Below are 20383 nucleotides of genomic sequence, written 5' to 3'. Positions count from 1 at the left end.
GGTGGAAAATCGCACCTGATAAGTGAAAAGGCAACAACGGTCAAGTGCTTGCGTTAATTTTCTAAGATAACTTCCAACGACGATGTTACAAGCTGACACAATAATCGTTCTTACACTGGGAAGCCTGAATTTTCATCTGCTCAAAATTGGAGAGAAGGTTTCTTTGGTACCAGCTCTTGCAAAATATTGTTGTGTTTCCATACCAATGCTATCCCGTTCCATCCTGGCTTGAGTCTTCTCCTAAAGGGAATAGACTGCTGCTCCACAGCAGTATTAGATTTACCCCTAGGTCCTGTTACGGAAGTCAGAGAGAAATCACTGTTTTTTTTATAAAAAAAAAAAACTTCAAGGATTGCCTTCCCATCTCAATATAATTTCTCAAGAAGAGGTTTAGGTCATGCTGAATAATTAGCCTATAAAAAATTCATGATTTTTAATTTAATTATTGACTCGTACTAGAAGGATCTACAAATTTTGTTCGATAGTATTTTAACTCGTTAAGGTCTGTAATACCTCCAAATTAGGCTTAGAAGATGCTTTTAAACTAGTTTTGTTGTTTTTTATATTTTTGGATTTCTTAGTTTGTTTATGATTTTTTATAGCTTTTTCTTTATTTTCGAGTTTTTTTATTTATTCAGGTTTAGTTCTTAGATTTATTTAGGAAATTAGAAACTTGAAAAAAAAATCTTAAATTCGAATTTTTGTGTCACCACACTATTTGGCACAATTCTTTGTTACGTTTACTTGTTGTATTTCATTTATTGTTTTCGATTGCAGATGTTGGTATGTCGACTTAACTAATCATTGTCAACTTCTTGACAATGCAGGAAGTGACAGCTATTACAATTAATTAACTTAGGAATTACCAAGACATACTACTTGCTCTATACTAAATATACAAGTACTAAAATCCATCAAGGGAAGATTGACCTTGTGGTATTCATGAGGAGGTTTCTGCCGTGATGTGGTGAAAAACAGCTTTACTTTATTCATGTTCAGACAGAGCTACAAGTATATGACAAATCACCAAGTTTGAGGACGTCAAGATTCTCATTTGTTAGAAATAAGCAAGAGGACATTTCATGTCTGACGAAGAAAACTTTTCTTTCTTTCTTTCTTTCTTTCTTGATTAGGCAATTCCAGCTAACAGTTCTGTTCCGTGTATTAAGAACAACCAATTACAAGTGGATTAACTTTAATGATCGGAGAAAAGGGCAACTAAGACATACTGCAAAAGACAACATTTTGGATTACCCTTGAATCATCTAAATAGCAGATATGGACTTAGATTATACTGGCTTGCTATTGTTATCCATAGATGCAGGGTTGATTGATGGCTCCTCACCCTTGTGGTCGTCCTTGATCACAAGCATGGCTAGGATTGCAAGCAATGGATAACTCACTGTTGTGAAGGACCAATTCACAATCAACTGGGTAAGTAATGGAACTTTGCGTGCATCCACATGCCAAGCAACTGCGGCTCCTGCACTCTGCACTCCCTTGTAAAATCCTCCATATCTTCAGTCACAGGCAAATAACATAGTTCAGCATATGATCGATATGACACACAGACCCTTCAATTACTTTTCTATTTCTACTTCCCACAGAACATGAATTACCTGCTAAGAACCTCAGAGTCATCAGCCAAGGCCCCAATCACCCAGTAGACCGTGCTTTGGAACATGGCATCCAGCAGCCCATAACTGAAATACAAAATGAAAGGTCCTGCGAAACCGGAACCTGAGTCCTTGAAATCCAACTTGGGTGGTAGATCATTGCGGCTATATCCTACCTGCTTCGCAAGTCCACCTGCCCAGATAGCAGTCCCAAGCGCAGCGACAATTCCATTACCAACAAAGCCCCTCTTCCTCCTACTCTGGAAGCCGAAATCCAATATGTATCCAATCACAACAGAACCCACCATCTGGCCCCCCCAATAGAACACATTGTCCAATCCCCTTGTCCTCAAATTAAAGAGTGCCCCATCCACATATTGAACTGGTAACTGTGTACAAAGCTGCTAGCCCAAGCAGCAGGAGCAATAAAAAGCATCTTCCAATTGAAGAACAACTTACCAATCTCCACAGCCTCAGTAGAAACTTTAGAGTACTTAATGTTTGTGCACCGTGTGCCATCATCGCGAACTACTTTGCTCGGCGGCAAGAGGGACAAAGAAAGCAGAGTCCCCGCCGTCATAAAACACATGATTCCAATATTAGTCCCATCATTAACAGAAGCAGCCTCACTCCGATGGTAGTTAGGAATGAAAGGAATCAGCCCACCAATAACACCTCCCATGTTGAATACGCTCCAAAACAGAGAAATATAAGTCCCCTTCCGATGTTGGGGAGGATAAGAGATCACGATCGCCCCTTCTCCAGCCCATAAGAAGCCAGCACCAATGCCAAGAACGGCATCGGAAATAATAGCAAAAGCTTGGTGCTGTTGGTGATTATAATAAAGAAAAGAACCTGCATACAACACGTAAGTGCTGCAGCCAGAAGCTAAGGTCAAGCGAGGACCAAGAATGCTGTAAATTCCACCACCGAGGATGCCAAAGATGGCAAAGGTGGTGTAAAGGGCGGTGTTGGCATTGTTGGCAGCAGTGGGATTCTCCTGGCCACCACCTCCCAAACCAGCGAGGGCATTGAACATACCAGGACAACAGAAACAGACAAGTCCTATGAGTGTGACTTGGACCAATGGCGAGTTGTACCTGAATCTTGCTTTGGTTGACACTTGGGTGTCATCTCCTTCGAAACCCATGTCAGGTCAGGATTGTGTTGATTGTTCGTTTCCTGGTATTTGAAAGAGAGAGATTTGAGATGAGGATGAGGATGAAGATACAGGTGGTGAATTTATGGACACTTGAAAAGGGGGTTGGGTTTTAGCTTTCCGGTTCCTGTACAAGCAAGACAGAGAATGATGATATCAGAATCGTCACAGAATCTGCAGGCCTACAATAGGCATTCCCTTCCATCCTATTTTAATCAAATTATTTATTGAGATTTATGGTATGGTATTTCATGTCACTAAATAATACTTACCTTATGATATAATCTTATCATTTGATTTTTTTATATCAATTTAGCATTTTTGGCACAGATGTCATAAATTGAAGTAATAAACTAACTTTAGAATTGAAAAAAAATATCTAATAGGAAATTGTAAGGTCCTGTTACGAAAGTCAGAGGGTAATCACTGTTTTTTTTTAAAAAAAAACTTCAAGGATTGCCTTCCCAGTCCAATATAATTTCCTGAATCAGAATGCTTTTGGCTGAGATTTAGTAGTCGCGACACTCAATCACTAGCTGCATGCAACCTCCCTTGTCTTCAATCCTCATGGTTAATTATAACCAGTTCCTTTCGTAAGCGTTCTTCGGCAAGTTGCTACAAATCTGATGGGTCTCGCCAAGAAGCCCTATACAATAGCATCTTAGATTTTCTTATTTTAAAGGACACTGATATTTTTCATGCTTATGAAGTTATGAGGCCTCGTATTTCTCTCTTTTTTTCTTCTTCTTCCAGCTTCTATGGTGTTAGCTAAGCTAATAATCTAGATCTCTGAAATATGAATCATGAAGATACAGGAAAATTGAAGAAACCATCCCATGGCTACAGCAACAAAGATATAACAATCAACAGCAGATATTTAACAGACAATTTAGAACAAACTGACTTGATTTCTTGAGATAAACTTACAGGATATTGCAACTAGTCTTGAACATTAAGGTGGAACACTTTCTTTTCTTTTCTTTTGACAGCTGAATTTGACAAATTTTAGCCTTCCTCGTTCGTCCACCCTTTTTTTTTTTTTTGCCGCCTTTGAATAAATAGAGCAAAAGATGAAAATAGAAGCTTCTTTTCTTTTGAGTATTCATTCCATTTTTATAATCAAATTGATGTCAAGGCTAAAGACAGCAACAAACAAATATCATATAAATTTTGATATAGAAATAAATTTTAAATTTGTAGGTTTATTCTCTCTAAAATAATAACAATATAATTTATCTATTTAGAAAGTTTACAAAACTTTAAATAAACCGAACCCTATCTCAACTAGAAAATAAAAAAACAAAAATAAAAAGGAAAGAAGCATAAAGTCTAGAACAAAGAAAAAATTCCAAAAAACACATGAAAAACAACAAAATTATCAAAACTGAGGGTCTTGACGAGATTTTAGATATCTATAGAGAAAACAACATTTGAAATCCCTTGTAAAAATTTTAGTCTGGTCTAACAATCAGATAAAAAATTATAGCTCTTTTGAGTTATTATTCTAGTTCGGCGTGATCAGATCTTCTCTAGAGCGTGGATCTATCTCACTAGTCTATAAATATATTTATTAGACTATCCACATAATATATTTGTGGTAAATTTTAATCTAGTTGTGGCAGCTCCATACCTAACTGCATCAGAATCCATCTATGAAGCACCAGCTATATTTTTTGGCCGATAATGTGTATTTTACCGGCCAAGTGATAAGAGCAGTCTATCAAGCTAAATCCTGATCTGGTGGCCTTCTCAAGGTGGCACCATGTTGAACTTGCTGCGGGACAAACAATATCTTCCAATTCTGGGACAATGACATTATGCCATAGGACATGTGGAAACTAAGAATTACATCTCAATCTATCTGATCATTGTCATCTCCTTGACAATGCAGAAGGTTACAAGTACTATGGATAACTTAGGAAACAGCTATACATACTACTTGCTCTACACTAAATCCAAGTACTAAAATCCATCCAGGGAAAATGGAGTCGTGGTATTCATAAGAAGGTTTCTGCCATAATGTAGTGAAAACAACTTTACTTTATTCATGTTCAAACATTAATGTGAGAGCAAGAAGTGAGTGCCAAAGTCACGAAAGTTTGAAGACGTCATGATTCTCTTTTGTCAGAAATATGCGCGGGGAGATTTCAGTCTGACAAAGAAAGCAAATTATTTTCCATTCTTGATTAGACAATTCCAGCAGACAATTCTGTTCCGCTTATTAAGTACAACAAAATATCAGTAAATTAACTTTAATAATCGGCGAAAAAGGCAACGAAGACACACTGCACAAGACATAATATTTTGGATTAAACTGGTTTGCTATTGTTATCCATAGATGCAGGGTTAATTGATGGCTCTTCACCCTTCTGATCGTCCTTGACGGCAAGCATGACTAGGATTGCAAGCAATGGGTAACTCACTGTGGTGAGTGACCAATTCACAATCAACTGGCTAAGTAATGGAACTTTGTGTGCATCCACTTGCCAGGCAACTGCGGCTCCTGCACTTTGCACCCCCTTGTAAAATCCGACATATCTGCAATTACATGCAAATAACATAGTTTAGCATATGATCGATAAGACACACAGACCCTTCAATTACTTTTCACCTATTTCTATTTCCCACATAACACGAATTACCTGCTAAGAATCTCAGAGTCATCAGCCAAGGCCCCAATCACCCAGTAGACCATGCTTTGGAACATGGCATCTAGCAGCCCGTAACTGAAATACAAAACGAAAGGCCCTGCGAAATCGGAACCGGAGTCCTTGAAATCCAACTTGGGTGGTAGATCATTGTGTTTATATCCTACCTGCTTCGCAAGTCCACCTGCCCAGATAGCAGTCCCGAGCGCAGCAACAATTCCAATCCCAACAAATCCCCTCTTCCTCCTACTCTGGAAGCTGAAATCCAATATGTATCCAATCCCAACAGAACCCACCATCTGGGCCCCCCAATAGAACACATTGTTCAATCCCCTTGTCCTCAAATTAAAGAGTGCCCCATTCACATTATTGAACTGGTAACTGTAAAAAAAGTTGCTGGCCCAAGCAGCAGGAGCAATTAAAAGCATCTTCCAATTGAAGAACAACTTACCAATCTCCACAGCCTCAGTAGAAACCTTAGAGTACTTGATGTTTGTGCACCGTGTGCCATCATCGCGAACCACTTTGCTCGGCGGCAAAATGGCCAAGGAAAGCAGAGTCCCCGCCGTCATAAAACACATGAATCCAATATAAGTCCCATCATTAACAGAAGCAGCCTCACTCCGATTGTAGTTAAGAATGAAAGGAATCAGCCCACCAATAACACCTCCCATGTTGAATACGCTCCAAAACAGAGAAATATAAGTCCCCTTACGATGCGGGGGAGGATAAGAGGTCATGATCGCCCCTTCTCCAGCCCATAAGAAACCAGCACCGATGCCAAGAATGGCACCAGCAACAATAGCAAAAGATTGATGCTGTTTGTGATTGTAATAAAGAAAAGAGCCCGCATACAACACGTAAGTGCTGCAGCCAGCAGCTAAGGTCAAGCGAGGACCAAGAATGTTGTAAATACCACCACCAAGAACGCCAAAGATGGCGAAGGTGGTGTAAAGGGCGGTGTTAGCATTGTTGGCGGCAGTGGGATTCACCTGGCCACCACCTCCCATACCAGAGAGAGCATTGAACATACCAGGACAACAGAAGCAGACGAGTCCTATGAGGGTGATCTGGACCAATGGTGAGTTGTACCTGAATCTTGATTTGGTTGACACTTGGTTGGCGGCTGATTCCTCATCTCCTTCGAAACCCATGTCGGGTCAGGATTGTGTTGATTGTTTGTTTCCTGGTTTTGGAAAGAGAGAGGGGTTTTGGAGTTGTTGATCTGGAGTGGAGATGAGGATGAAGAAAGATGGATTGGGTTGAATTTATGGACACTTGGGCTTTTAGCCGTCCAGTTCTTCGGCTAGCGAGACAAGGAGAATGACGATATCAGATTCGTCACAGAATCTGCAGGCCTCCTATTAGGATTGGCATTCTCAACCATCCATCCTATATATTTATTTTACAAAAATGAATTTATTTATGTATTTAGATTTATGGTGCAGTACTTACTTCATGTCACTGAATAATATTTAAGGAGTGCATGAGAGTAAGACTGTTGCAATCATTATGGTTTAAAATATTTTTTATTTAAAAATATATTAAAATAATAATTATTTTATTTTAAAAAAATTATTTTTAACATTATCATATTAAAGCAATCTAAAAACTGAAAATAAATTAATTTTAAATAAAAAAATTTAAAATTTTTAAAAATATAATTTCAAGGGTGTTTCTAAAAACATCATTGAATATTATAATATTATCATTTGAATTTAGCATTTTGGCCACAAATGTCACAGATTGGTGGAATAGACTTAATAAGAATATCTAATCCGAAAATCGAAAGGTCGGTTCTCTTTACATTAATCCCAGGGAGCGTGGGGTGATATCGATTGGGACATATAATTTATTTGAGTGTAACTCATCACTTGGAAAACATATAATTCAAATGAAAAAAAAAATATTAAAATTACCTGGAAATTGACAGGAATTCAATATCTACATTTAATGTGTGTAATTGAAATAAGAAAATAAAAATAAAAGGGAAATAGATTTGAAGCACCACTTCCACATAGTTAGGCAACATAGTATGACTTTAAGATGGTAGATTGCTTCGATGTGTTCTTTCTTACCTAGAAGTAGGGTGGGTGGCTGAGAGTACAGGAGACACAGAGAAGGTGGATATACCAGAATCAGCTGTCTAACACACTGTAAATTGTTGTCGAGGATCCAAAAGAATCCAGACACAAGATCTTACTGGATAATTTTGTTCTTTAGTATTTGGAATCTGCAGCCACAGTCAACTCCCTCATATGCAAATGAATATGCGATACCCTTTTTTTTTTTAATTATTATTGTTGTTGTTATTGCTGATATCCTATCTTAACTTGTAATATAAACTATATATCTTGGCTTTGATTAAAAAGCCTGTACACCTGAGAGAAAAATGGTGCCGTAGAATTAAAGCGACACGAGGGGAATGCCCTTTCGTAAAGCTTGATTTTGAACAACTGGCAACCAAGAGGGAGCCGAGACTGATGTCATCTACTCTGACGTGAAAATCGCAGTCTACAAAAGTCAGCCGGCGGGGCCGGCGACTCCTTCGGAACTATTCGCTACCCCATTTGATGCCAAGAGGAAGAGTTGGAGCTAGCATTTTTGCAAGGTTCACGCCAGATGGCATCGTCATTCTCTGCTTCTTCTTTTTTTGTTGGTATTTCATTAAAATTAACTTAGTGATCATAAAATAAACTCTAAATCTTTATAAATCTCTCAACTGTTGAGTTAGTTTTATGAAAAAATTAACCCAGTTTTAACTCGAGATCAAAATGAGAAACAACACAGAAGGAGAGCAAAAGACCACAACACATGCAGTTTGAAATCACAGTAAGACCAATTAGTGAATCTTGTTTACAAGCATGCATGTTGATAAGTTCGAGTCAAGTAAAAGCATCCCAAATATCACCTGTTTAATTATTTCATTACAAAGCCGTCGACGACGTCGTCTTAATTGAACCGGGCATAATAATTAAATACACTTCATCATGAAGTAGTGTATCCAAACACAACCAATCAACAACAAATGCATGCATGGTAAATGCATGAAAAGAGGAGTGGAAACACACCTATTGCAAGCTGCTGCTTTCCAGCGTACTGTGCCGTTGGTTTGCACATAAGAGATTTTAAGAAAACATCCGGCCTGGAGTACTGTTTGGTTTGAGCTTCGACATCTTCCTAAATTTCAGACAGATCGATTATGACAACATGGGACAAGAGTTTTCTACCTTACTCATCTTCTCTCATTTTCTTTCTTTCTATTTTCCGCCTTTCATTTGTTTCTTCTTTATTTCCATCTCTACTCTTGCACTCGATCTACCTTTTCTTTTACTTGCACTCCTCCTTTCTTTTTTTCTCTTCTTGATTCTTAACTACAAGCTCGAAATCAAAATAAAATATGTAAAGATTTTAAAAATATAATAAGCTTCGTAAATGGCTAAATTCTTTTTAAAAAAGGATAAATCTTACAGAAAAAATTTATATCTTTGAGAATTCTTGTATTTTTTTTTTTTTGAGAAATGTTTTAAAATTGGGATAAAAAAGAGTTATTATATAATCAATGTTCGAAAATGCTAAAACCATTTCTTTGTGCCTACCATGCTTTCCAATAAATTTTAAGAAAAATAAAGGTTACGGAAGAAAAGTGAGTGAAAATATATAATAATTATATTTAAATGGATACTTAAATTGAGACTGATAAAAAAAGAGAGAGAGAATAGAAGGTTTAGTGCCTTTTAACAATATATAATAATTGAAAAACCTTTTGAAGTTTGATACCTTCTTCTTTTTAATTTGTTTTTCATTTTAAAAATTTTAAATTAATATTTTTTTATGTTTTTTATAATAATTTTAATACAATGATATCAAAAATAAAAGAAATAAAAAATATTATTTTATTACATTTAAATTGAAAACTCTAGATCTCGTATGAATAGGAAAGATCGATTAGCAACGTCATCTTTGATTAGTCTGCTGATTTTTGAACCATATGATTTAGATAAGCCCCCAATGTCGTCCTTGAAGAATTATTGGCTGCTCCATCCCTCCGCTCTCATTTATAAAATAAACTGTGGTCTTTTTTTTAAGATACTGTTGGGTGTATTTTATAAAAAGTTAAATTTTTTATTATTTATTATTCTGATGTGATGTATTGAGATTAAAAATAAATTTTAAAAATAAAAAAAGTTATTTTAATATGTTTATAAGTAAAAATATATATTTTTTTTTATTCTCTCTGGTTCGCTAGCTATCACTACTACCATCTAAGTTTCAATCACAGAAGGACCAGTGGTGGAGAATATCGCAGCAATGCAGAGAGTGAAGAAATTGTATCTTGAATTCTTACTCGTGACACTCACAGAGTAGCGCGTTCGTCAAGAGAATGCTCTCCGCCACTGCCACTGCCACCGCTGGTGTGGTATTTGGAAGCAATTGGATAACATTACTTGCCACTCCTACTAGATTATTATATTTTTGTCATAGCGCTGCTGCTGATTTCCCATTAACTATCAATATCAATCGTAGACCTCGTCATAGATTGCGCAAAAATTCTTGCTCCTTCTATTCCACCTCCTCCCCGTTCCCGTCAATTTTAACAGAACCAGACGACGGAAATCAGAAGAAATCTGTTAATGACGCTCGATATTCAAGTCTAAGAATATTGGAATGGGATAAGCTCTGCGACTTGGTTTCGTCCTTCGCCACTACTTCCTTGGGCCGTGAAGCCTGCAAGGAGCAATTATGGTCCCTCAATCACACCTACCAACACAGCTTGATCCTCTTGAAAGAAACCAACGCCGCTGTCCAAATGCACAACCATGGCGCTTGCCGCTTAGACTTCTCCTCCATTAATCTTCTCTTAGTTACTCTCCTCTTCTACTTCTTTTCGTGTTTTTGAAGCTTGAATTGCTCACCAAGTGTTTGATTGTTTTTGTTTCTTTGTCTGGAAAATATACAGGTAAAATCTGGTCTTCGAAATGCTAGACGGGGGGGGTTACCCATCAATGCTAATGAAGCAATGGCTGTTGCTGCTATCCTGGAGTCTGCCTATTTCTTGCAGCTCAATCTCAAAGCTGCAATCAAGGAAGATGCTGATTGGTACAATCGCTTTATGCCTCTTTCACAACTGGTTGGTACTTAGTATACACATTAATTCATTCGAAAAAAGCTCTAAATTTTCTTTGTCTAATTGCATGGAGATATTATTTCTGTTTTCTTTTTATTCTCTCGTAGATAATGGAAATGGTTATCAATGTATCATTAGTCAGGGTGATAAAACAAGTTATAGATGAAGATGGCTCTGTCAAAGACTCTGCTGTATGTTTATTCCTTCATTTACTTATATGGTTTACTTTCACTTTCTCTTCTTGTTTTATATCTGATTTTAATTTTGGCTTTCCGTTTTGTCTCAGAGTTCTGCTTTAAAACGAGCGCGTGATCAGGTTCAGCTGCTTGAGAAAAAGGTGAAAAAAAAAAAAACACTATGCCTATGCCTTTTCTTTTCTCATAATTGAATTCATTTAGTAGAAATTTCTAGTTACGCCTCCTATCTGTGATTTAAGAATAACTAGCGAAGCCCATCTTGCTTGCTAAATACTTTTTGCTGCTACTGTTACATTTCTTTTGGATTTCTTGTAAGAAGCGAAGATGGGGTGTAGTTATGTTATGTAACATGAAATAGTGGATGAAGCTATGTTTAGTTACTAACAGTACCCTCCCTATTAAGTTAAAAGTCAGGCCTTCAAACGGGTTTCGCCTGTGAAATTTACTGGAGGATAGGGATGTTCTCCTTTTATTGAGCATATCAACCTTGTCCTGGGGAAAAAAAATCTAGTACAGGGTTGGGTGACCTTTGGTTAGGGTGTTGATTGCTGGATGCCATTCACTATATGATGGTGCATACTCTCTTCTGCATGCTACCGAAGCTTTTTCTTATTATTATTATTTGAATAACGGTTGATTACATTTAATCTGATAAATGTGCACTACTAAATAACTTGGGTAGTTAAGTATCCCCTCTCGATGGATCTCGAGGTCTTCTTGATGGATCTTGGGGTGTCATAGTAGTAGCTATATATAATTTCCTCGTATACACTCCTATTCAAAACTCATTTTAATGATTTTCATCCTTGTCGCTTCATTTTGAACCCTTCTATCGCTTTCTTTTTCAGCTGTCTCAGTTAATGGACAGCCTGATTAGGAATGAAATGAAAGAGACATCTTTTCTGGTAAGATGAGTGATAATTTTGTGTTGACTGTCTTTTTTTTTTCTATCCTAGTTGTGGTAACTGTTCTTTGTTTAGGAAGTGAGTAACATTGATGGCAGATGGTGTATAAACTCAGGGACTGGTCAGCTGACAAGTTTTAATGGCCTGTTGCTGTCCAGGTGAGTGTGATTAGTTTCTTGGCATTTGGCTTTCAATTTACATACAAAGTACATGTTGCTTAATGCTGAACAAATTCATGTATTCTCTCTGTCTCTCTTTCTCACACACACATGCACTCTCCACACACAAAGGAAAACAATTCTTACTCCCCACAGAAAATTTAACTCATTTATCACCATGATAGTACCATGATTGAAGTTGCATTGTTATCTAGTCACAACACGGTGGATCAAAATCCTGTCTAATAAAACCTAACACAACTATGAAGAGCTAACCTTTCTGCTCTCAATGCTAATATAAGCCATCAATCATGCAGAAAACACTCATCAGGAACTCCATTTCTCACTTTTTACATTGAAAAAATTGTATCATGCAAGTCTGAGCCCATTGGTTGTGGAAACTTTGCATGTTGATTCTGGATCAGTTATTTGGTGGCATAAAAAATTTAGATGACTAATCTACAGTGATATATCTGTTAAGTTCTTAGAGAATCTATAGAACAACTTCTGCTCAATAAAATATACATAACAAAATAAATTTGGCAAATGCTAGCTTCAAAACCCTGTTGCTGAAATATTGTTCCCAAACTATTCCTTTGTATCAATCAGATTTTCATTTACAAAGCTTAGCTCTTTATATGTTATTCCTGAAGGGTAATTTACTGCTGTAGTGATTCAGGAACTGGAAGAATTATAGAGCCACTCTCAGCAGTTCCTTTAAATGATGAGCTGCAACAAGCAAGAGCATCAGTTGCAAAGGCAGAGGCAGATGTGCTTTTGATGTTAACAGAAAAGGTGTTTTATCTGGTGATGTTTTTATCCATTATCCATATCATTCCTTCAATCATCGTGTTTTAATTTCCAACCTATGCAGATGAAAAAGGATCTTGATGACATTGAAAAAGTATCAGACGCTGTAATTCAACTGGACATGGTGGGTGCCCAACCAATATGTCTCTCTCTCTCTCTCTCTCTCAGACACACACACACACACACACACACACAGTCCATTAATGTTTTTTAGTAGATTCACTCCTGCGTAGTTACTTGTCCCTCTCTTCCAAATGATGCATTCATTATGGAACCTTAGTAGTAAGAGATAGAGTTGGTGATAATAATCAGAAAGCTGAGTTTGTGTAGTTGCAACGTTGTATAGTTTCTATGATTTGATTGCTTTAATATCACTTAGAGCTTGGAGGTGCTAAAGGAATTGAGCAGGAATATTCTCTATGAATTGTATTATGGTCACAATTATGGTTGCAAATAGTATAAAATGAGGATTATAAGCAAGAATTCTAACTTCTGTTACCTTTGGAGAACAAGTGCTGGAAGAACATAGTTGCGCATGCAAGTCTGAAAGCTGTCCCAGCCTTTAAATATATTGATACTGCAATTTTATTTGTGGTTTTCAAATTTCAATTTCCTTTTACATTTTAAATTAAACACTTATTGTTGGTAAATTATTATACATTTATATCTGATGTGGTTCTTAACATGTAGATCAATGCCCGGGCAACTTATAGTCTTTTTTTCAGAGGAGCATCTCCCAGTTTGTATCTTTCAGAAGAACTGGATGGGTCTTTTTCCACTGAAACTTATTTACCAGAAAATGAAACCTTGATGGCATCATTTCCCAAAGAGAGAGAGTGGCTATTGTACATGCGTAAAGCCTATCATCCTTTGATGCTCCAGCAACATAGACAAAATGTGCAGAAAGCAAAAAAGGAAGGCAGTAATGCTCCTGATGTAAGTTATAATGGGCTAATGAGCAACATTCATTTTCTTTTAGTTGAGAATGTTCTATCTCTCTTTTCCCCCCCGGAATGGACATCTGCCACATAAGTACATGAATATATATAGGGTTAATATTTGAATCATTCTAAAGGCTTGCATTTTTTCTGTTTCAAGAGAAAACTGGAAGGAGATAATGCATGGGTGTGGAAAGTAGAGCCATATTTAGATCTTCAATCTTTAGAATGGATGTAACCGCATAATTTCATTGATTGATTGTTAAAATCATCAGTTGGCTGTACTTTCATTTTCTAATGAAACTCAAAAGTGTTTAAATGCATTTCTTAATGAACAATTACAGTTTCTGTTTTTAAGGAAAATTTACTTTTGATTGTCAGGTTTCTGCATTGGAACAAGCTCACCCAGTTCCAGTTGATTTTTTTATCTCCCATAAAACAAGAGTCCTGACTATAACTGGTCCTAATACCGGGGGCAAAACCATTTGCCTAAAGACAGTTGGATTGGCTGCTATGATGGCAAAATCAGGTTGACTGTACATCATCTCTTTTTTTTTCATGTGACTGTTCATCTGACATTGAATCCTTTCCTCCAATGTGATTTGTATACTGCAAACTACTTATTTATTTCACTATTCGATTTAGGTTCTTAAAGATCTCGCTTTATACAATTCAAAATGTATCGTGCATAAGGATGAAGAGCATAAGTAATCCCTCCGGGCATAATATATGGGAAGTAGAAGAGTCACTCGATGAAAATTTTAGCCACGTACCAGTTTCTGGATTTATGCTAATAATCAGAGTGGAAATTTCATGCATTCTATGTCACATGGCTCATGCTGAAATATAAAAAATATAAAATATAAAAAAATAAAAAGCTTAGTCTTGGAAGAATTTGACATTGCATCAGATGTTTTATTCATGACCATTTATTTCTCTTACATAACCTTCTTGTTTGAAACTGCAGGTCTTCATGTTTTGTCATCTGAATCTGTAGAAATTCCTTGGTTTGATTCTGTTTTTGCTGATATTGGTGATGAACAGTCCTTGTCTCAATCTCTATCTACCTTCTCTGGCCACTTGAAACAGATAAGTGTAAGGATGATATGCTTTCCAGATTTCTTTTTTGTATGTTACTGTTGATTTATTTTTTTAATCATGGATATGCAGGCTAGAGCACTATAAATTGCTTACAATGTTTCTAACTTTGAATAGACACCTCTTTCTTAATTCAATTTCCAGTATCTTGCATATTATCAGTCATCCAGAGGCTTTTCAAATTGATTGCATATTGTTAATGAGATTGTGCGTTGAATGATAAACCTTGGAGTTTCTACTAACAGACACTCTTCAATTTGATATCTTCTCTTTACCAATGAAAGTAGCAGCTCTTCCAATTCAAGGATTATGAGTTGTTAAAGAGATCTCTGCTATATATTTTTAGACCATGCCCAATATCTTCTTTTCAAATCATTTTCCATCTTCCAGATAAGAGAATTTCCATGGAATTTAACAGATTCACCATGCAGGACATTCGATCTCAATCCACGAGTCAGTCACTGGTGCTACTAGATGAAGTGAGTCTATGATTGTTTTTACTTCATTGGTATTTAACTAGTAGTTACTGAGACTTGTCAAATAAATCTATACCAGGTAACATATAATGCATATCTATTGCATATATAGGTTGGTGCAGGTACAAATCCTCTTGAAGGGGCTGCATTGGGGATGTCATTGCTGGAATCTTTTGCTGATAGTGGTGCCTTACTGACAATAGCTACAACACATCATGGTGAACTTAAGTCCCTGAAGTACAGGTATTTAGCAAATCAAGTAAAGATGCGATGATTGCATGAAGAATGCTGCATATCTGCAGATCATGTTTCCTTATCAATGAGAAATTCATCATAATTAATCAATATCCATTCTGGTTCATGTTTAGTTGAACCCACATCTTGCATTGTTAACTGGCTCTTGCATTGGTGTACTGTCACAAGCACTCTGTTGCCAGCTCCATGTTCTCAGTTTCATGTGTTAATGCTTCTTCTTTGCCAGTAATGATGCCTTTGAAAATGCTTGTATGGAGTTTGATGAAGTGAACTTAAAGCCGACTTACAAGATTCTCTGGGGAGTACCAGGTTTTCCTCTTGGGTGCATAACTAATTAAATTTTTATTGGATGTGAGGATTGCTTGTAATTTGATTTATAGTGTTTGAAAACTTTATCTCTCCCTTTGTTATTTATTCTGTCGCTTTTGGATATCAAGGACATGGTATTAAAAAAAAGTATCGGATAGGGAAATCAAAATTTTGAAACTTTTTTGCCACTTTCCTAAGCAATGGTTTTTAACAAATAGGGAAGTGACTTTTCATCTCAAACTAGGAGAATAGCACAGGGTAACGCCCTTTCTCCATTTCAAAAACATCTCTCTTCATTCAGTGCTAGACCATGGAGCTTTCATTTGATATGAGGTGTGGTTGTGAATTTTAAACCTATGGGCTTTGATAAGAAATTTATACATTTGAGAAGTAGGGGCTTTTAAAAATTTGCTTGGTTTCCAAAGCTTTTTGGTTTGAACATGCACTTCCCTTGTGCTTAAAAGTGGGTTAGGATGCTCTTTTCTGCTTGTCATGATTGTTCTTTGTATCAGTGACTATACTTCATAACATAACAGCTGCGGTTTTTCCTATAGGTCGTTCAAATGCAATTAATATATCTGAAAAATTGGGACTCCCCAGTGTAGTTGTTTCTAATGCCCGAGAACTTCATGGTGCTGCTAGTGCAGAGATTAATGAGGTAGCGTGGACTTATCCCATGCAAGGTTTATTCTTGGTTATACTTTGAAATCATGAACATCTTGTCATCTGTATGATTTTCAACTGCTCTTGGTAACAATTACCGTTGTTTTTTCACTCGACTGCGATAAAATCCAAAGAAAAACTTATGCATTATCTGCTTCATACTTGAAACAAAAAAGTAACGAATTTAATGGAAAGTTTACTGTTATAACTATGTATTTCTGAATATCTCGATTGAGACTTTCTGTCCTCTCCATTCTCCAACATACAAGCAAATTACTGGAAGATTAAAATTTGTTTCTTCATTGTAATTTTCAAGCTGTCAAGTACTGTAATCTTTAGAATATCTTGCAGGTCATAATTGATATGGAAAGGTTCAAGCAAGATAGTCAAGAGCTGTTGCATGAGGCACGGCATCATCTAATGTGAGAATCTGTAGCTTAAAGACTACATAGAAAATTGTTCTTCATGATTTCAATTGGGATGTGCATTATGTAACATCTGGAATATAAACCATCCAAATAATAACAGGCAAGATCTGAAACTCTGGCCATCAACATGCTAATACAGTTTGTTTGTTTTAAACTGGGGTATCTCTATGACCAATTTATGTCAGATAAATTCTTCTATCATAAATGGAGGAAGTTGTTGCCCCATTTGTGTGTGTGATTCACTAATAATTATTTATCCTCATATGTTATCGGTATCTTTTGGACAGTAAATGAACAAAGTTATCCCTAGTCCATATCTGCACCTGCTAAATATATTTTGCAGTTAGAGCAATGACTCAATGCCCTATCCTTGTTATTGGATGTAACGCAAGAACCATGCATGCCTTCCAATTCAGAAAGGCTCAGGGGCTATTTTTCCACAGGCAGATTGTTCTTTTCAAGTTTCTTTTGACCTGTTTTATTCCTTTTATTTCTCTTTTTTCCTTGCATATCTTTTAGCTAAAAGGAATACAGTTTTACAGTAAAGATCATTATGTCCTGACCATTTACTCTCCTACATCACTTTTATTTCTTCAATAGAAAGATGGATTTTGTTTACCTTTTCTTATGTTGCTCAACACTTGGTTCGGTTCTCACTGTCAATAAAGAGCAGCGATTGTAAACTTGTGGGTGCTCTATCTACTATCTTTTTTCATTTTTAGGCTCTCAAAAAATCTTCATGAAAAACTAAAGCTTGCCAGAAGGAAGATAAAGGAGCATGGTACTGAACAGAGATACCGTAAGATGTGGCAAATATCTGAGGCTGCATCAATGGCTCGTTCTATCCTTCACAAGAAAGTGCAGCAGCTTCGTGCGCATGCAACACAAACTTTTCAGCCTACAGCAGATCAAAAACAACTGTTGACAAGTGATAGCCGGTTTACTGCAGAGGCTAAGAATGGACGGCCTACAGAGAGTATGAGTACTTCAGTAGTTGAAATCAATAAACAACCATCAGGTATTTTTCGAATGAAAGTACAAGTTTCTGTTGAAACTTGTTTGGAAGACAGTTTCTTTATGCAGAAGTTGTTACTTGTTGGTGCTAGCTTGTTCTTACTTGGTTTATGTTAAGCAAAAAGTCTAAAATTTAGTATGTTCACAGCAGCAATGACTGAGCTTCCTGAGGTTGGTGATATGGTGCAAGTTTCTTCGCTAGGAAGGAAAGCAACAGTTTTGCGAGTGGATCGATCTAAGGAAGAAATACTAGTTCAAGCTGGCAACATGAAGCTGAAGTTGAAACTTGCTGAAATAGGAGTTAAATAGTAAGAAAAGGCACACTTGCATGTGCAAAATGGGTGAGAGAACATTTCTGCTTAATTCACCAATTGTTCCCTCTTTGTGGTCAAAATTACCATTATGTCATTTTTCAGAAAAAGTGGATTATCTTATTATATGCCATTGGTTAAATGCATATGCAGAGACGCAGTTATGCACCCTCGCGCGCGCGCATATATGCAATTCAATATTTCTACCTTGTCAAATACTATGAATTAATGCATTTTATCTTTATATCCAGAGGTACAGAGGCATCATATAAATGACCAGCAGTTCATGTTCCTATCATGGAAAACATGCTTGTTCTGCCCTTTGGAAGGAGGGATTTTATCGAACAAGATCCCAACATCATCTTCAGGCACAGTCAGGGGGGGAATACTAGTAGAGAATAAAGGGACGGGGATTAACTGGAAACAGAGATTCAAAATTTCAAGAAATGAAGAGCCTTGACGTCACCGACTGTAATCAATATTCTTGGAACGGCCCACCTGCATGCTGAGGAAAACTCAATCCATTAAATGTTGTCCTCTAATAGTTGAAGACACTGAAACAAAGGAGAGTAAATGTTGTATCGTTTCCCTGTTTGGTCGGTAACAGTTACGTTAAATGACAAACCATGTGAATATTACTAATGGCAATACAAATAGTAACACTTTGTGTGCTCTCTTATGATATGCGGTTTTTCTTATTTTTACAAAATTCGATGCATCTGGGCTTCTACTAGAAACGCTAAGGCATGGAGTTTGCCAGAAACAGAGAATATGCTTCTTTGAAGTATGATAATAGCTTACAATAAATGTGGGAAGCATTCGCTGGTTAATTTTAAAAAAACATTAAAAAAAAATATTCAGTCTTACTAAAAACAATATGTGCATAACTTCATAAACAACCTGGACATCCAGGAAAAAAAATAGTTTAATTAAAAATAATTCAAGATGATATTTATTTTTTAAAATATTAAAATAATAATATATTAGATCAATCAGCTTTATTTAGACTAATATCAATTATAATTTTATATAAAATAAATTTAAAAATATATTAAATTTTAATTCTTAATTAAACGTATATTAAAATCTCAAGTATTTAAATTTGTTTTCGCTAGTTCTAGGCACAGTTTTGAAATCCGGACCGGCCCGGCGGGTCGACCTGGACCTAGGACCCGCCTGGAAGTTGGCCCGGTGAAACCCGGTAGACCCGGGACCATAGCCGACCCGGGACCCGGGCGACCTGAACAAACCCAGCTGAGACCCGACCTCTTTTTTTATATATATATATACATAGTCATGAACATTGCAGAATTGAAGACAGGGAGAACCTAATTAAATAAAAGCAATTTCAATCTGTAGCTCCTGTGCCCGTAATACGTCTCCACCCTAAACACGGCGTCCCCTCCGTTAATGGGCTCTACCCTTATTGGTGGCCTCTCGTAGTGATCCCTACTCGTTCCCTCCAATTCATCGAGCCTAGACAACCCCTGCCTCGACACAGCGTATTAGAGGTTATTTAATTGAGGAAAGGTTAAATGAATCAACTGAGTTTTATAGTTTGATGAGAAAAGGTGGTGTGTCTGTTTCATTTACATTTACTACTCTTTTTAAGGCTTGTGGTGCTAAAATGAATGTGGGTTTGGGACGGCAAATTCATAGGCAAACAATTTTGGTTGGGGGGTTTGGTGAGGATTTGCATGTTGGGAATTCTATGATTGATATGTATATAAATATGGGTTTTTGGAGTGTGGTCGAAAAGTGTTTGATGAAATGCCCAGTAAAAATGTGATTTCTTGGATGGAGTTGATTTCTACTTATATGAAGAGGGGGAACATGGAGAGTCTAGGAGAGTTATTTGATGGGTTATTTGATTTTAAATTTTTTTTTTGGTTAACCCAGATCAACCCATCTGACCCGTGACCCGATCATTAGACCGAGTCGAGTTTCAAAAATATAATCCTAGGGATCATGATTTGTACCGGTGATATTGAGGGTTGTTATTGGTGCATTGGGATCATGATCTTAATTTGTTTTTTATTTTATGCTTGTTGAACAGCTTTTATCTTAAATTATGATGATAATTTTGTTATTTTAAGATTTTAAGAGCTTTTTAGTTGTTAAAATGAATATAATAATAAATTTATAAATAATTATATATTTTTATTGAATTGTTTCTTAGAATGGTAAGTGTTAATGTTTATATGAAGTTGAAGATATGAAATGTAATTTTTAAATTATAGCTGGAAAGTGAAAAGAGGTTTTTTTCTGTA

The 20383-nt window shown here is 36.5% G+C and overlaps 2 protein-coding genes and 1 pseudogene across 5 annotated transcripts; 1 reads left to right on the top strand and 2 right to left on the bottom strand.

The window, feature by feature from the left end:
• Positions 1–1289: 1289 nt before the first annotated feature.
• LOC133678799 (UNC93-like protein 1) lies at positions 1290–2766 on the bottom strand (annotated as a pseudogene).
• Positions 2767–4928: 2162 nt separating this feature from the next.
• Positions 4929–6798, bottom strand: LOC133677771 (UNC93-like protein 1). Its single transcript, XM_062099876.1, has 2 exons — positions 5418–6798; positions 4929–5313 (listed from the first exon to the last, which is right to left on the bottom strand). Exons 1-2 carry the CDS (start codon positions 6575–6577, stop codon positions 5085–5087), a joined length of 1389 nt encoding a protein of 462 aa, XP_061955860.1. The 5' UTR covers positions 6578–6798; the 3' UTR covers positions 4929–5084.
• Positions 6799–9643: 2845 nt separating this feature from the next.
• Positions 9644–18795, top strand: LOC133678628 (uncharacterized). 4 transcript variants are annotated; one of them, XM_062101016.1, is made up of 19 exons: positions 9644–10287; positions 10384–10554; positions 10659–10742; positions 10838–10888; positions 11597–11653; positions 11729–11811; positions 12483–12606; positions 12686–12745; positions 13312–13557; positions 13941–14088; positions 14527–14654; positions 15089–15136; positions 15246–15376; positions 15615–15697; positions 16252–16355; positions 16700–16782; positions 17511–17806; positions 17954–18143; positions 18365–18795. In XM_062101016.1, the coding sequence occupies exons 1-18, from the start codon at positions 9808–9810 to the stop codon at positions 18109–18111; spliced, it is 2535 nt and encodes an 844-aa protein (XP_061957000.1). In that variant the 5' UTR covers positions 9644–9807; the 3' UTR covers positions 18112–18143; positions 18365–18795. The 4 variants fall into 4 exon arrangements, with proteins under 4 accessions (XP_061957000.1, XP_061956999.1, XP_061956998.1 ...); XM_062101015.1 differs by having other exon boundaries at positions 9645–10287; positions 17951–18110; XM_062101014.1 differs by having other exon boundaries at positions 9645–10287; positions 17951–18143.
• The last annotated feature ends 1588 nt before the right edge of the window (positions 18796–20383 follow it).

This window comes from Populus nigra, chromosome 18 (genome assembly GCF_951802175.1).
Source record: "Populus nigra chromosome 18, ddPopNigr1.1, whole genome shotgun sequence".
NCBI classification, from domain to species: domain Eukaryota; kingdom Viridiplantae; phylum Streptophyta; class Magnoliopsida; order Malpighiales; family Salicaceae; genus Populus; species Populus nigra.
Note: the sequence above shows the minus strand (reverse complement) of the source record. Positions and strands in the feature narration are given on the sequence as shown.

What these genes read in the sequence shown, in the direction of transcription:
- LOC133677771 (XM_062099876.1), bottom strand. Translation starts at nt 6,577, where the DNA reads ATGGGTTTCGAAGGAGATGAGGAATCAGCCGCCAACCAAGTGTCAACC. An exon ending in GACTCTGAGATTCTTAGCAG is followed by an intron (nt 5,314 to 5,417) that starts GTAATTCGTGTT and finishes ATGTAATTGCAG; the next exon opens with ATATGTCGGATTTTACAAGG.
- LOC133678628 (XM_062101015.1), top strand. Translation starts at nt 9,808, where the DNA reads ATGCTCTCCGCCACTGCCACTGCCACCGCTGGTGTGGTATTTGGAAGC. An exon ending in CTTAAGTCCCTGAAGTACAG is followed by an intron (nt 15,377 to 15,614) that starts GTATTTAGCAAA and finishes CTTCTTTGCCAG; the next exon opens with TAATGATGCCTTTGAAAATG. An exon ending in GATTCTCTGGGGAGTACCAG is followed by an intron (nt 15,698 to 16,251) that starts GTTTTCCTCTTG and finishes TTTTTCCTATAG; the next exon opens with GTCGTTCAAATGCAATTAAT.